The sequence below is a fragment of the Marmota monax genome, unplaced genomic scaffold, assembly GCF_021218885.2.
Source record: "Marmota monax isolate L192 unplaced genomic scaffold, Marmota_monax_Labrador192_F-V1.1 WCK01_AAM20220418_F8-fsc00106, whole genome shotgun sequence".
Lineage (NCBI taxonomy): Eukaryota > Metazoa > Chordata > Mammalia > Rodentia > Sciuridae > Marmota > Marmota monax.
In genome coordinates, this window is record NW_026695218.1 from 5,799,234 (window position 1) to 5,814,857 (window position 15,624).

Genomic DNA, 15,624 nt, shown 5'->3' on the forward strand with positions numbered 1-15,624 from the left:
TTTATGAAATGATTACCTAAATACAGTAATCAACAAAATCAAGGCACAGAAAAGTATTGTAGTCCCTTCTATTTAGGAAAATATTGATAAGATTGAATAATTTATATTTCTTTCTCTGATGTTGATTATCTCCAGAAAGTTACTGGTTAGCTAAAGAATAAGAGTGGAAAAATATTTTTTTTGCTACATAGCCTTTCAAAGTTTGAACCCTGTGAATGTATGTATTCAAAATAAATAAATAAAAATTAAATATTAAAAACAAATTTATGCTGATAAAATATGAATTTATGTATGTAAGATTTTACTTTTTCATAAAAAATTTTAATCCCCTTTCTTAACTGTATTCTGATTTTTGATGTTTTATTGGTGTTTAATAATTATACATAACAGTGGGATTTGTTGTGACGTATTTGTACATAACATAATTTGATCCATATTATTCCTAAATACATCTCTTTACCCTCCGCCCTTCCCCATTATCTTTTTCCTCTACTCTACTGGTCTCCTTTCAAATTATTTTATTTTTTCTATTTATTTTGTGTGTGTGTGGTACTGGAGATTGAACATAGGATGCTCTACCACCAAGCGACACCCCCAGTCCCTTTTTACTTTTTATTTTGAGACAGGTTCTCACTAAGTTGCCAAGGCTGACCTTGAGTTTGAGATCCTCCTGCCTCAGTCTCCCAAGTCCTGGAATTACAGGCATGCACCACTGCACCTGACACCCTTCCATTTTTTAAACGGAATTTTAAATTGATGCATTATCATATGTAAAAGTGGAGTTCATTGTGATATATTCATATGTGCACAAAGCATAATTTGGCCAATTTCATTCCCCAACACATACCCTGTCCCTCCCCTCCTTTTCCTCCTACCTGATATTCCCCCTTTGTCTATTCAACTGGTCTCTGTTATATTTTCATGAGATTCCTCTTTATTCATTTTTTCTCTCTAGCTTCAACATGTGAGAGAAAACATTTGGCCCTTGACTTTCTGAGTCTGGCTTATTTCACTTAGCATGATATTTTCCAGTTCCATTCATTTACCAGCAAATGACATAATTTTATTATTCTTTATGGCTGAGTCTAACCTCCAATGAAATATATGTGAGTTGTCCTGAACTACCTAGAGCAAATTATCTATAGGATAATCTTTCAAAGTTCATGTGTGAAAGCCCAGAAATAGAATAGAAATAAAATTCTTAGTTGGGAAAGATACATGCCTGTAATCCAAGCCACTTGGGAGGCCTCATAAGGCAGGAGGATAGCAAGTTTGAGGCCAACACAATCAACTTCATGTGACCATGTCTCAAAATGAATAAAAAGGGCTGGGGATGTAACTAAGGGATGAAATGTCCCTGGGTTCTATCCCCAGTACTGAGAAAGAAAGAAAGAAAGAAAGGGAGGGAGGGAGGGAGGAAGGAAGGAAGGAAGGAAGGAAGGAAGGAAGGGAGGAAGAATAAAGAAAAAAAGAAGAAATAGAACTCTTGGATTTTTCCAGCCAAGGCATGTATATGATGTCCAATGAGTATTAGCCATATTGGAGTCTTCCAGGTCTACTGATTCTTGGAGTTTACCTAGCATTATCAATTGTTTATTCCTTATTTCTCTATATTGACTTTCTTATAACCCACTAGAGAGGGCCACAGCTTTATAGTTTCTGAAACCCTCCTCAGTTTTACCTCAATCCTGGCTTATACTGGACTAACTCCAGTTTATACATTTGTGACTGATGCCTCCAGCGAAAATATGGATGTCATGGTATTTAAGAACAAACCTTGATTTCATGAGCACACCCTTTCAACTATATTTCTAGGAATTAAGTCCTACAGAGATACCACCTTGAGAATGCCCTTGACCTCATGTCAGTACTTGCCTATCACCACTGTGCAGTGAGATAGTTAAGATTCACTCCAAACCATAAAATTTGTGTTGCTTTCTTCAAAATATTCAGCCTAACATCTGGATTTATCTGGTAATAGAATCTAGGCATGGAAAGTGGATGCAGTGTTGCACGCTTGTAATCCCAGCTACTTGGGAGGCTGAGACAGGAGGGTAATAAGTTCAAGGTCAGCCTGGGCAACTTAGCAAGATCTCAAAATAAAAATAAAAGGTCTGGGGATATAGCTCAGTGGCACTCTGCTGCTTGCCTAGAATGCATGAGGCCCTGGATTCAATCCCCAGTACTGACATCCCACCTTCAGACACTCTCTAAACAGAGAGCTTTGAGAAAACACCTGATGAAATCAGAGTGAATTTCCATATACACTGCCTGAAAGCATGTGCCTAAATAAGAATAAGACCAATTTGAGGTCCTGGATGTCATATAAATACCAGGACAGCTTTCTCTTTGAGATGGGTTACTATTGGTCCTAGCTAAGGAGCTCCATACTTAATTACTATGCTACATGGAAACAACACCCCAATATTCATTTGAGCTTATTCAACCCTGAGTTTGTGGTATAATAAATAATAACTGTCAACAATCTCATCACCAGTTTCAATATATAATTCACTGAAAAGAGAACAAGCTGTAGAGTGATCCAAAGGACCCACATTTTCACTCAGGAACTCCCTAGAGCATGTTTGAATCCTCTACAGTGAAAACCCTACAGTCCCATCCAGAGAAGTGAGGTGGAGACACAGAGGAAAGTTATGGGATTGAACTGGCTGTGTCATCTCCTTTAATTATGCCTCACACCCAGATTGTATATTTCAGGCAGCTGCAGAACTATAACTTGGGAACACCAGACTCATTTTCCTACCATTCAGTCTTTCTTTACCTAAGAGTTCCCATTGGTTCCCTGGCTCAGGTAGTTTCATGTTTTAGATTTGGAATTCAATTCTGAACAATTTGTATGATTACTGTTAGAATGATGCCTAGATAATTCATGAGAGAAAAACAATATAGGACTAACACCAACTAATCGGGCTAATGACCTATGCTGGGTTCACGAGAGCTAGCTGCACTAATAAATTAAGAAAACAGAGAGCTAGCTGCACTAATAACTTAAGAAAACAGCAAAAGAAGCATGCAACACACAGAAATACCTCTTGCTTGCAGGAATCAGTGACGGCTCTCAGTCTTAAGGGTCCTTTGGAAGGAAAGAGCAAGCCACCTGAAAATCCTCTATTGGGAGAAAGACATTAAGTTCAACCCAAATGAGGCAAGGGATTGGGTTTCAGGGGGGTGTAGCCCAGTCTCATTGGGTGACGCCCACTCCCAGAGCATCATTCCTCTGCTGAGGTGGTGAGATCCACCTGTTTCTGCAGGTAGCAGAAACACCTCCATTGCTCAAGGCTAAGGGTTCATGCTCTGTGTGGCAGCTCCCAACATAGGGCTTTCTGTAGCTTTCATTAATCTATCATCTTGTGATATATAGAAATTGTGTGTGGGCCAAACTATAGGAGCTCTTCAAATCCTAGGCAATTAATGTTTCTGCAAAGCCTGCATTTTAAAATCACTTCCAGAATCAAAGTAATTAAAAGTGAGTTCCTGAGAGATCAGATTCCATTTTCAAGGGGGCACAAAGCATATTTGTATTTTAGCCTACTTTCTATTGAACTTGTATCTCAAAGATGTGGGTTTTTTTAGATGAACTGGGCACACAATTTCCTCCTGTGAAAGCAAATAGGAAATATTCTCTTCTACCTTGGGCATTTAACTTTACTTATATGAACCAGGAGTACCCTCAAATGACTAAACATATTCTCTGATTACTGTCAGAAAGAAGAGCTCAATACCAATACTGCCAAAACTACTGCATTCAGTATTTAAATAGACAATACCTTGCTGACTTAAGTAGAAAAAGATTACTAGAAGATTACATCTTTTTTCTGAAGGTTATCATCTCCTTCTGATAGATACATTCTGTAAGCTATTCTATTTTTAAAATTTTAAAAAATTATAGAAAAACTGAGGTATAGCTCAGTAGTAATGCTACTACTACTCACACATTCCTACCATATGTGAGGCCCTTCATTCAATTCCCAACAGAGAGAGAGAGAGGAAGAGAGAAAAGGAAAAATGCAGAAAACAACCTCTTTGTTTTCATTCTGAAGATAAAAATACATTTAGTGTTTGATTTTAAAAAATTTTATTAGAAAATTTAAATGAAGAAAAAATATAGCCTTTTGATTGTTGTCAACATTGTCAGTAGAAACATACTATAGTTACTTCCAGAACACTATCAAAAAGAGAGAAATTTTTAAAAAGAGCTGAACTTTTTAGATGACATCGAATAAGTTAAGATTAGATTCAAATGAGAGTAACAGAAGCCTTAAAACTAACATGGCTTAAATAAGATAGAAATTCACTTCTTAATTTTAGACAATCTAGGGCTGGTATGGTAACTCAGCAATCAATAGAAAATCATATCCCTAACTTGTTTCTTCACCATTTAACTACCATCTGCCACACAGCTACTGTCCCATGATCCAGGTTAGCTGTACTACCTAAATTCCTCATCCTGTCTTCCATCCAGAAGCAGGGAAAAAAAGGAGAGCAAATGCTGTCCCTCTCCCTTTAAAGACATCATTCAACCAAAAGTTGCAGCCATCACTTTTGCTTGTATCCAATTGGCCAGAACATAAACATATTAAAACACCCAGCTATATGAGAGACTGGAAAGTATAGCCACTAATTCAAATAGTCATCCACCTAAAACTTCAGTTCTGCTACCTAAAAGATGAGGACAGATATCAAGAGACAACTAAAAATCTCTGCCACCAGTAAAAACAGAGAAAGACAGATAAAAGTAATAGAAGGAAAAAAACACAACGTTTTGGAAGCTATAATAAAGATGGGCATATGATAATTGACTAGGAATTTTCAAGAATACTAAATCTTAAGCCAATATTGGGAAAGCCAAGGAGGAAATTACCAAGTTCTTTAAAATATCCAGAAATGAAAAAAAACAAGTACCTCTGATGGTAAGAATGGCAATAGAGTTAAAAGTAGAGAGATAGTTGAACATTTGGCCTTTCGATTTCTCCTCTACTCCAAAAGTGAAACAACTGAACCATCCTTTCTCCAACAGAAAACTGGAGGTTTCATTTCTATAGAAGGACTCTACCTAGGGGAACACCAAGCACAATTAAAGATGAGAATAACTTATCTAAATAGGGAAATTAAGTGAATGTCTCATATTGAATGCTGAAAACTCTCCCAACAACACACAGTCCCTTTCATTTACTTAGTTTCCAAAATGCTGGTAATGAAGCTATTCCTTCCATGAATGGCTTTTGCTGACCAAGAAAGAAATGCAGATACTGAGATCAGAGACTGCAACAGAATGGCTCAGGCTAATCACCTATAGCTAAACCTAGTCAGCAAGCCCTACCAAGTATATAGGGCTTCACCACAACTTTTTTAGTGCCCAATTTGCAAATAAAGCAGATACAACAAGGATCAACACACAATTTAGGAAACTAACATGAAATATAGACATAATCTTAGTCCATTTTCTATTTCTATAACTCAATACCTGAGACTGGGTAATTTATAAAGGAAAGAAATTTATTTCTTACAGTTCTAGTGACTAGGAAGTTCAAGGTCTAGGGATTGCATCTGATATGAGCCTTCTTGGCAGTGGGACTTTTTAGAGCCAAGAGATGGTGCAGAGCATCACATGGCGAGGGTACTCACAATGATGCCCCGACTGGCCTTTATGACAGACTCACTCTTGTAATTACCAACCCACTCCCTGGATAATGCACTCAGACATGAATCCATGAATGGCTTTCCCCTCATGACCCAATCACTTCTTAAAGGTCCCATCTGATACCAATTCTTTATGCCTCACAGTGGGAGCTAACTTTCAACATGAGTTTTGGTGAGGACATTTAAACCATGGCAGATAGCAAAACCAAAAGAAATGAAAAAAATAAAACTTGGAGATGCAAGAAGATACAAACAAACAGAGAAACTACCATTGATATCCTCATAGTTAGAGAAAAAGATATACCAGGATAGAGGATGCTTTTTTTAAAAGTCCGTGAACAAAAAAGAACTCTTGAAAATTTTAATTTAATAATTGAAATTGAAAACTCAATAAGAAGCTGGACATAGTGGCACACACCTATAATCCTATTAATTCATGAGGCTGAGGCAGGAAGATTGCAAGTTTGAATCCAGCCTAAGCAACTTATTGAGGCCCTAAGTAACTTAGCATGACCTGGTCTCAAAATTTAAAAAAGGGCTGGGGATGTAGCTCAATGGTGCCTCTGGGTTCAATCTGCAGTACAAAAAAATCAATAGAAAGGTTAATATTCATAGATAATTTGAGCCTAACTCCAAAAGAGCAAAATTATAAATAACAGGAAAAAAAATACATAAGAAAACTGGCAAACTAGTTCAGGGTATCCAACATCTAAACAATAGGAGTTATAGAAAGAGAAAATACAAGAGAGGAAATCATCAAAGAGATAAAGAAATTTTCCTTGAACTCAACATGTTTCTAGATTAAAGGAGACCACAGGTGCCCAGAACAGTAGATGAAAATATATTAACACTAAGATACATTTCATGAAACTTCTGAAAACTGAGAACAAAATTTAAAATCTTACTCAAGAGAGAAAGACTTAGTTCTTCTACACATGGTGACATGTGCCTGTAATCCCAGCTACTTGAGAAACTGAGGCAAGAGGATCAACCTAAGCAATTTAGTCTCAAAATAAAAAGGGCTGGGAATGTAGCCCAGTGGTAGAGCACCTCTGGGTTCCATTCCCACATCCCCAGTACCAACACCAAAACAAAAGAAAGTGGGGGTGAGAAGAGGTAGGGAAAGAGAGAAGGAAAGAAAGAGAGAAAGAGGAAGAAAAGAAGGAAGGAACCATGCTTTGGTCTTCTCAAAAGCAACCTAGAAGGCTAGATGACAGTGGAGCAAGGTTTTCAAAATTCTGAAGGAAAATTCTGTCTAATTCTGTCATCTAAGTAAATTATTAATCAAATGTGGCACACGCCTGTAATCCCAGCCACTAGGGATGCTGAGACAGGAGGATTGTGAGTTCAAAGCCAGCCTCAGCAAAAGCAAGGTACTAAGCAACTCAGTGACACACCGTCTCTAAATAAAATATTAAAAGGGCTAGGGATGTGGCTCAGTGATTGAGTGCCCTGAGTTAAATCCCTGGTACCCCATGCCCAAAAATGTGCAGGTGAAGTATAAGACATTTTCTGACATAAAAAGTCTAAAAATAAATTTTTCCAATATGGTAACTTTGGTTGACAACAATTAACTGAATATTTCAAAAAAATAAAGAGGGATTTGAATGTTCCCAACAAAAGAAATGACAAATGTCTGAGGTGATAGATATGTGAATTATTCTGATCATTACACATTATGTACATGTGTTTAGAATATCACAGTATACCCCATAAATATATACAATTATTATATGTTCATTAAGTATAATATATTTTCAAAAATTTTTCCTCCTATTAACCCTCTCCTAAGAGCCTCTGAAGAATATATTCTCCAAAAAGAGGGAGTAAACCAAGAAAGAAACCAATGTAGGATCCAGAAGACGAGTTTCAATACAAAAGCACAAAAAGAAACTCCAGGATGATGGCTCACATATCCCTGTTTGCAGTGTACACCCAGCACAGCACATGAACAAACACTCCAGATAGAAAGCAAGCCACAAGGCTCCACCCTGGGAGACAGGTCTTCAGAAAAATAAAGGTGACAAAATAGCTACAGTATCTTAATATATTGAGAGGGGATTTAGACAACTGATGAAAAGTTTAGGATTTAAGGAAGTAGAAAATTATGCAAACTTAAAGATTAACTCTAGGAAAAAAATGGATAGTAATTATATCACATGACTCAGATGCCAATAATTTTTATACAACCATAATGAAGTAACTGAATATTGATCAAATTTAAAACTAAATATTGAGATGAAGGGATGGGATATAGGAGAGCTATGTTGGGGGTGCATATTAAGGCAAAAAGCAAGACATAAACAAGTCAATGCCTACAACTGAAAAACAGCTATATTACTGGGTTAAAAAAAATATATTTGCATAACCAGGTGGTTCCTAATTCTTTTTGTTTGTTTGTTTTCGGTACAGGGATTGAACTCAGAGGTACTCTACCACTTAGCTACATCCCTGGTGCCTGCCTCTTTTGTTTTTTTCTGAGCTTTGTTTGTTTTGTTTTGTTTTTTGAGACAGGTTTTGCTTAGTTGTGAAGCTGGCCTCAAACATGCTATCCTCCTGCCCCAGCCTCCCATGAGCTGGGATTACAGGCATGTTTTTTAACAAAAAAGGAGACAAAACTGAGTAGCAGCTGAAAGAATATTTTAAAAAAAAAAACATTTTTATTGGTAGCTGTCTGTATGATTTTTGGCATATAACTCAAAAGAATTTGACAATCTGATTGACATACCACCTTAAATTTATGAGAACAAGTTTTTTTAATGCTGCAATAATAGAAAATAGGAATAGAATTGATACTGAATATTGTATCATTTATTCAGTAACTTGTTTATTTATTCACAGATACTTGAACTAATTGAACTCAGCCTGTCCATCCTATTAAAAGTGCATTTACAATTAGAGTTTATGCTTCATGCCACTGTTTCTCAAAATTGTTATATGTATATTGTTTTGATCAATTGCATATAAACAATAATTCTAATAATGACCCAATCTAGATTACTGTTAGAGCATAATCATAGGGAATTTAGATATTTTGCTATTTAGAGATATTTTTGATGCATAGAAGTGTGAGACAATCAGGTTGCTAAGCATAAAATTACATTATGATAAAACTTTGTGAGAAGTGTAATGGAAGTATGAGTTCAAGGAGAAAAGGAAACAATATAATGTCCACTTCTTAAAAAAATAAGAGCTTGTTCAAAAATTGAATAATGGTGAATATCAAATCACCACAATATTCAGATTCTACTGCATTATGTTTTGAACAGTGATATTAATAAACTATAATAGCTAATTATTAAACTAAAACTAAGGGTTTTTTCTTTCAAAAGTTGAGGGCTTTTAGTTGAACAGAATACAACAATTTTTGTTGCAATTTTTATTCAATGCAGAAATGTAATTTTATTTCAAACAGCAAGATAAAGTGGGCCAGGGAATTATCATATACCATAGTGTTACCGCTGTTTACTGGTGACTAGTCCTTGCTTCCCCAGATGCTGAAGTAGAACACCAGAGTAGCACTCCGAGGCAAGTGGAGAATGGAAAGTGGAAGGCTTTATTAAAGGACAGCAGAAAAGACTTCTTCCCGGAGGAAGAAGGGATCCCAAAAGGCGGAATCAGTGGAAGGGGGAGGTCTTCCCTTTTATATCTAAGGTCTTCTTTTAGTCTTCCCACATTTCTGTCCTTTATTTCTCTCTATCCTGTGGTGATAGAGTGCAGATGGGAAGGCGAAAAGGTGGGAGATAGGTGGACTGATGAGGCAGGGAGGAATAATCTGGGCAGGAAGGGCCTGGGGTGGTTTGATTAGCACCTCCCTGTTTTCTGGGAGCTGCTTCTTTAACAGTTCCTTAGGATGGGTTCCAGGCCTTGGGGACAGTAACTTTTCAATTTCCCCAGGTGTTGTTCTGGTTTCCTGGACTCCATTCTCGATAATGGTCTCCATTTTCTTTATCTTACTTGATATTAGACCCGATTTACCTAACTACACTAACTACCTATCTTTAAATCTGGCTTCAATAGTACAATAAAGTAACAATGTTTTCAGAGAATTATTTTTAGGTGAAAAAATTTAAATTGTCAGAGTAAGAAATATACTGTGTATAAACATACTCCTGAAAAGCCTGAACTCAAGCTGTGACAAGGGAATCTACAACTGAAACAAATAAAATTTGGGAAAAGTATTCTGTAATCTGCAAATAATTTTAGAAGCAGATATTTCTGCATCAGAATGTTATAAACTAAAACACCCTCAAAACTTTTATTAACAGCATTTATTGTAATAGTGTAGCTTTCCGTGACACATTAATTTTTGGCTTATTTCCTTTTTCTTTCTCAAATTCAGCTAATGAAATATATTGAGTAAATTTTGAGGTAAATTTTTAAACTCTGCTTTCTGAACTGCTCTTTGCTATTTAGTCCATCTTCTTCTGTTTTGTTATCTTCTATTTTGTTATCTTCTCTGTTTTGTTATCTTGCCCCAAATTGCCCTCTGTTTCACATTCTCCTTGATCTTGTATTTACCTGATACCTTTACTCATGTCTACTGAAATCATGTGATCCAGAATAAGTATGTTTGTGTGGGGGAGGGGCGGTTCAACTGAACTTTCTGGTGGAGCGGAATACCTCATAGAACTCGGTATACCTTCTATGGTACTCTTTTCTTCCCTCTATGTCCTTTTAAAATCTCCTATAACTATACATTTTATCTTGCCTACAAAAGGAATCTGAGGTATTTCTTCTACTGGAAAAATGTCTTATTTATATGGCTTTTCTATGTCACTACTACCTGCCTGGGTTTTATAGCTATTGTAAAAATCTCTTGGATCTTCAGTCCTGCTCCAAAATTTTCAGGTATATCAACTGAAGATGAAAAAAGAGGGCTTGTGTCTTTCTCTTTTACCTGTGTCTTTTGACAATATAACCATCCTGCTTTTCCAGCAGATTTCTGCTTCTTGTTTTTGGTTAAGAAAAAACACTGAAGTATTAATTGGAGTTGGTTAGCTCTCATCTTTCCTATTCTGATCAATCTGACCTGAGGATGCCTTAGATGAATGCCTTTTGGAACTGCCAGAAGACTCTGAAAGGTTCCTCTTTTGTTTCTTATGCCTTTTGTGACCTCAAGAGGAAGAGGATGAGGAATAAACAGATAAGCAGAAGAAACACTGAAGAGGAAGAAGATAACTTTCTTCTTTTCTTCTTTTACTTTTTTCTCTTCTTTTAAGAGCACTTGTTTCTGTTTTCTTTGTTTTCTGCTTTTCTTCCTATTCAACTTTTTCTCTACATATATTTATGAAGTTTCTACAAAGCGTCCTCTGTATCTTTAAAATCTCATCCAAAGCCAAAACTTTCTTATAGTAACTTTCAGAATTTAAAAAGTTTTCTTCTTCTAACTGCCCTCCTCCTTCTACAAGTAGTTGGCAGAGGTATTTTCTTGCATTGCTGTGAGTTGGGCAGTTGTCTAATGCAAGCTTAAAATCTTCTGGACTTTTTTAGATTTCCTTTTGTCATGTATAATGTTCCTTGAGCTAGCAAACCTTCCACATTTTGCTTATCTATTTCCGGAGCTTTATTGTATCCATTCATAGCATCCACATGGCATTAAACCTTAAGATAGTTAACTCCAGTATTCACACATATTAAAGCCTAAATGCAGACAAATTTTTTCTTAATGCAGGAGCAAAATCATCTTCAGAGAAATTTTTGCTTTATAGACTTCTCATTAAAGATGGTGTATTAGATTCATCTATTCCTGGTTTTCCCAGAAGGAATTCAACTAATTCTGGATTAACAAATCCCAGGGATCTCTGTATAATATTTTCATAGGAATCTAGAGAATTACTATTTAGTTCAACACTCCTCCTATATTACAAAGGAAGTTCTTCAGAAGTAATTACACCTAGTTTAATAACCAGATAGGTGTGGCGAAAGAGATGAGCTATAAAGAGACACTGCTAGTTTTTCATGAAATCTGCCAAAATCCTTGATTCCATTTTGAATAATGTCACCAGTTTGGTAATATGATAAAGGATCCCCATGGTGACTGTGAAAAGGCATATCTCTTAATGGAAAAATAACTGTGATTTCTAAGTGGGATATGTCTCTTGTGATGCCACTTCCTAAACAGATTAATACAATGAAAAAACAAAATTCCCAAAGTAGAATTAATTCTTTCAATCACTATATCACCATTTTCAATATCTTGGAAAAACAGCTCATTCCCCTCCACATTAAATATTCCCATGACTTGCTTTAAAGGTGGGATGACTGCATAATGATCTACATTGTCTTCATTAACTTTAGAAGTTGTAGGTACATCTGATTTCTAGGAAAGTGCAAAAAGTTAATCTGCTTTTTTGGAGATGAATTTTTGTATCTCAATATTGTTAATTAACTCTATTCTCTTTTCTGCCATGTAAATGCTACTTGGACAGCAGCCTCCAGCAGGCTCTGATACCCAGCATAGAAGGCTCTAGAAGTACTGATTGTCCTGCTATTCATTCTGGTGTAGCAAGGACAGCAATGACCACAGGTGGTAATTTAGCAACTGCCCCAAATGGTCCCCATCCATGACTAGAGATTGTGGCCTACTAGAACTTGATTCCGTGTCCACCACTTGAATCAGTGGTCAAGAAGGTTGAGGCACCAGCCTGGAAGCTGCCCCAAATGAACAGCACTTACATAGATGCTTCCTGTAGGATAAATATTTTTATTTTAAAATGTTAATATTTTAAAATGTGCTGGAAGAAACAAAATAAAATAAAATGTGCTGGAAGTTCCATCTTTAGCAACTCCTTACATTTAGAATTTTAAAATTTAGGTGTCAACTTAAAATGTATGAAGTTATATATGGCTTTTCAGATTATTTTGGGATGTTTGCGGGAAGAAAGCTCAAAACCTATTAGGCTATTCTTAAGGCCTGATTTGTTCTCATTTCTTTCTTGAATATTTCCTTATCTCCATATCTAGATTATGAGTTCTTTTTGTGTCAGAATTATTTCCAGGTGCTTGTATTTTGCCCAAGATTCAGGAAGAGGAAAAGGTAAATAAAGGAAGCAACCCCAAACAAGTCAGGAGTTGACTTAAACAAAATTCATACCCTGGCAGTTCAAGCTCAAGGATTTTATGAGCATTGTAGATATTACTCAGTTCTGTTCTTTGGTCTGAAAGGTTTCCCCATCCCAAAATATAAATCCTTCTTACCCCCTGCCTTCCACTGATGCATGGAATCCCTTCAAATGGTGACACAAATTTTCAGACTGCATCTATTCAAAATGCATATATCCTTAGAAGAAGTAACATTGACCTAAAATCAAATTAAATTATATTGTTTCCTAAGAGCAAGTTTTTGTAAAAAAAAAAAAAAGTATGAGAAGAACCAAGAGGTTACTTGTCTGGGGTTTACATGTTAGCTTCTTAAGTTTACTGCAAACCACACCAAACATCTCTTCTTTACTGAAATGATCCTGAAGGATGATTAGGCAGAACTTTTTGATTCTGAAATGATCAACCATATCAAAGTCCTCATTTCTGGGAAAACATGATTCTTAAGTAGAGAAGCTCTGTGGTGGACTGAGAAATGAAGGTAATGTCTAAGGGTAACCCTGCTAATCCTCCAGTTTGCAGATTACACAAATTAAAACTCAGCAGTCACAACTGGACCTTCCATTGGGTAAATGAATGAATTAAACACTTCCTTTCCTATGGTTGGAGCTAAAGAGACCACCATGTTAAGTGAAGTAAGCCAGACTCCGAAAGTCAAGGGATATATGTTTTCCCTCATATGTGGAAGCTAGAGAGAAAAAAAGAAAAAAAAGAATCTTATAAAAATAGAAGGATGATCAGTAGGGTAAAGGAAAGAAAACAGGAGGAGGAATGAGGGCAAGGGAAGGTACAGGGTGGATTAAATTTACCAAATTATGTTACATGCACATACAAATATACCACAATGAAACCCACCATTTTTAGGGAAGAGAGGTGGGAGGGAAAAAGAGGGAGAAGGGGAGTTGCACGGAAGATGGAAGGAGAACCTCATCGTTATACAGAATACATGTATAAGGTTGTGATGAGAAAAAGAAAAAAAAAGTGTCTCACATTAGATTGGATAGAGAGAAATGATGGGGGGGAAGGAGTAGGGGGGATAGGAAGGGCAGCAGAATAGAATAGACATTATGATTGCTATATATATATATAGGTGACTCTATGACCAGTGTGATTCTGCAATCTGTACAGTTAGAAAAATGAGAAATTATACCCCAATGATTCAAATGTATGAATTGCCAAGATCATTGTAATGTCATGTGTAGCTAATAAAAAAAAAAGAAACCCACCATTTGTATAATTATTGTGTACCAATAAAAATTTTTTAAAGTTAATACAAAAATCAATGGTCTTTTCAATTATTTGAATCCTTGCTAGAAGCAGAACCACAAATCTAAAATCTAAATTTTAATCTTTTGAATATGTTCCTTAATTTACAGATTAATAAATCAGAATTATTTTCTAGATGATATAAAATAGTAGATTGAAAGCAGTGGAACGGTACAACACAAGGACTGAATGAATGCACTCTAATGTAAACTATGGACTTGAGTTAATAATATTGTATCAATATTGCCCCATCAAATATAACAACTATGCCATACTGATGTAAAAATATTATTAACAGAGGAGAAAATGAGCTGGAAGAAAGGGAGTATGTGGAAACTCTCAATTCTATAAACTTAAAACTGTTCTGAAAAATAAAGGTTATTTATTTAAATAAATATATAACTCTCTCTTTCCTATATCTGATAAATCTACACAAAACCTTTGTGGCTAAAAGTTTTCCTTCATTTGGCACAGGTAAGATTTTAGTGCATAGTAGGCATTCAGTACCTATTAGTCAGATGAACAGATTTTTCAGGAAAGAAACTACTGAGGAGTAATTGATAAGGAAGTTAGACTGCCAATTAATCTGAAACTTGGGTCACTGAAAATTTGTGTCTTTTATTGATTTTTTTTTTCCTGAAGCAAGTAAAAGGGAACTTTGTTAGGTTGAAGGCTTGCATCTCAGAGCTTCGCATGATAGAGACAGAAGGTTGTTTCCGACCACAAAGCACTTCTCTACAGCTGGCAATACAGGATGGACTCCAGCAATTCAAACAATACAGCAGATATGTGACCACAGGTGCTGCTCTGCCCTACACTTCCCTGGAGGTAAGAGATGCTGGCCTTTAAGACTCAAAGCCATCCTCCCATTTTGGTCTAGATAGGTGTTTCATTATTTATAATCCTTAATCCTTGTATTGTTCTCTGTTTCATATACATTGAATGTAATTTTTCCTTTTTTTTATGTACTAGGAGCACTTAACTACTGAGTCACACCCCTAGCCCGTTTTTAAATTTTTTTTTTTTTTTTGAGACAGGTTCTTGCTAAGTTGCTTAAGGCCTTGCTAAGTTTCTGAGGCTGGCTTTGAACTTACGATCCTCCTGCCTCAGTTTCCCAAGCCACTGGGATTGGAAGTATGGGTCACTACATCCAGTGAATATAATTTTCAAGGCTAGATTTTCAGCTCCCTGCAAACAGAAGACATATATCATATATGATTTTTAATATGCAGATTGTCAAAAATTGAAGATCAAAAATAGGAACTAAAGTGAATTAAGGAAAAACTGAATCAAAATAAAATCTGAATATTCCATATGCCTCAGATTTTTGAAACTTCCAAATATTAAGCTTCCTAGATTGATATATATAATTACCTGAGTACCCTTAGGAACTGAAATAGGTCTTAATCAAATCTTGTCATCAAATGAAGTAAAGTTTCTTGAGATAAGCAATTATGCAAATGTAAAACATCTACTATTCTGGTGCCAGATTGAAATAATCTTAAAAATATAAATAAGTCATGGCTGAATATTCCATGGATATATAAGGGAGATGAATTAAACACTTTCAGCCTTTGGTAACCTCGGACAGCAAAC

The 15,624-nt window shown here is 35.9% G+C and overlaps 1 protein-coding gene and 1 pseudogene across 3 annotated transcripts in view; one reads left to right on the forward strand and one right to left on the reverse strand.

The window, feature by feature from the left end:
- The window catches only part of M1ap (meiosis 1 associated protein), a 98,990-nt gene that overhangs the window by 22,057 nt on the left and 61,309 nt on the right, over positions 1-15,624 (forward strand). For all 3 annotated transcript variants that reach the window (XM_046432184.1, XM_046432186.1, XM_046432185.1), the window contains exon 3: positions 14,671-14,856. In XM_046432184.1, coding sequence (XP_046288140.1) covers positions 14,671-14,856 — 186 coding nt within the window. The remainder of the gene's footprint in view (positions 1-14,670; positions 14,857-15,624) is intronic.
- On the reverse strand, positions 9,933-12,229 carry LOC124084824 (tetratricopeptide repeat protein 14-like; annotated as a pseudogene).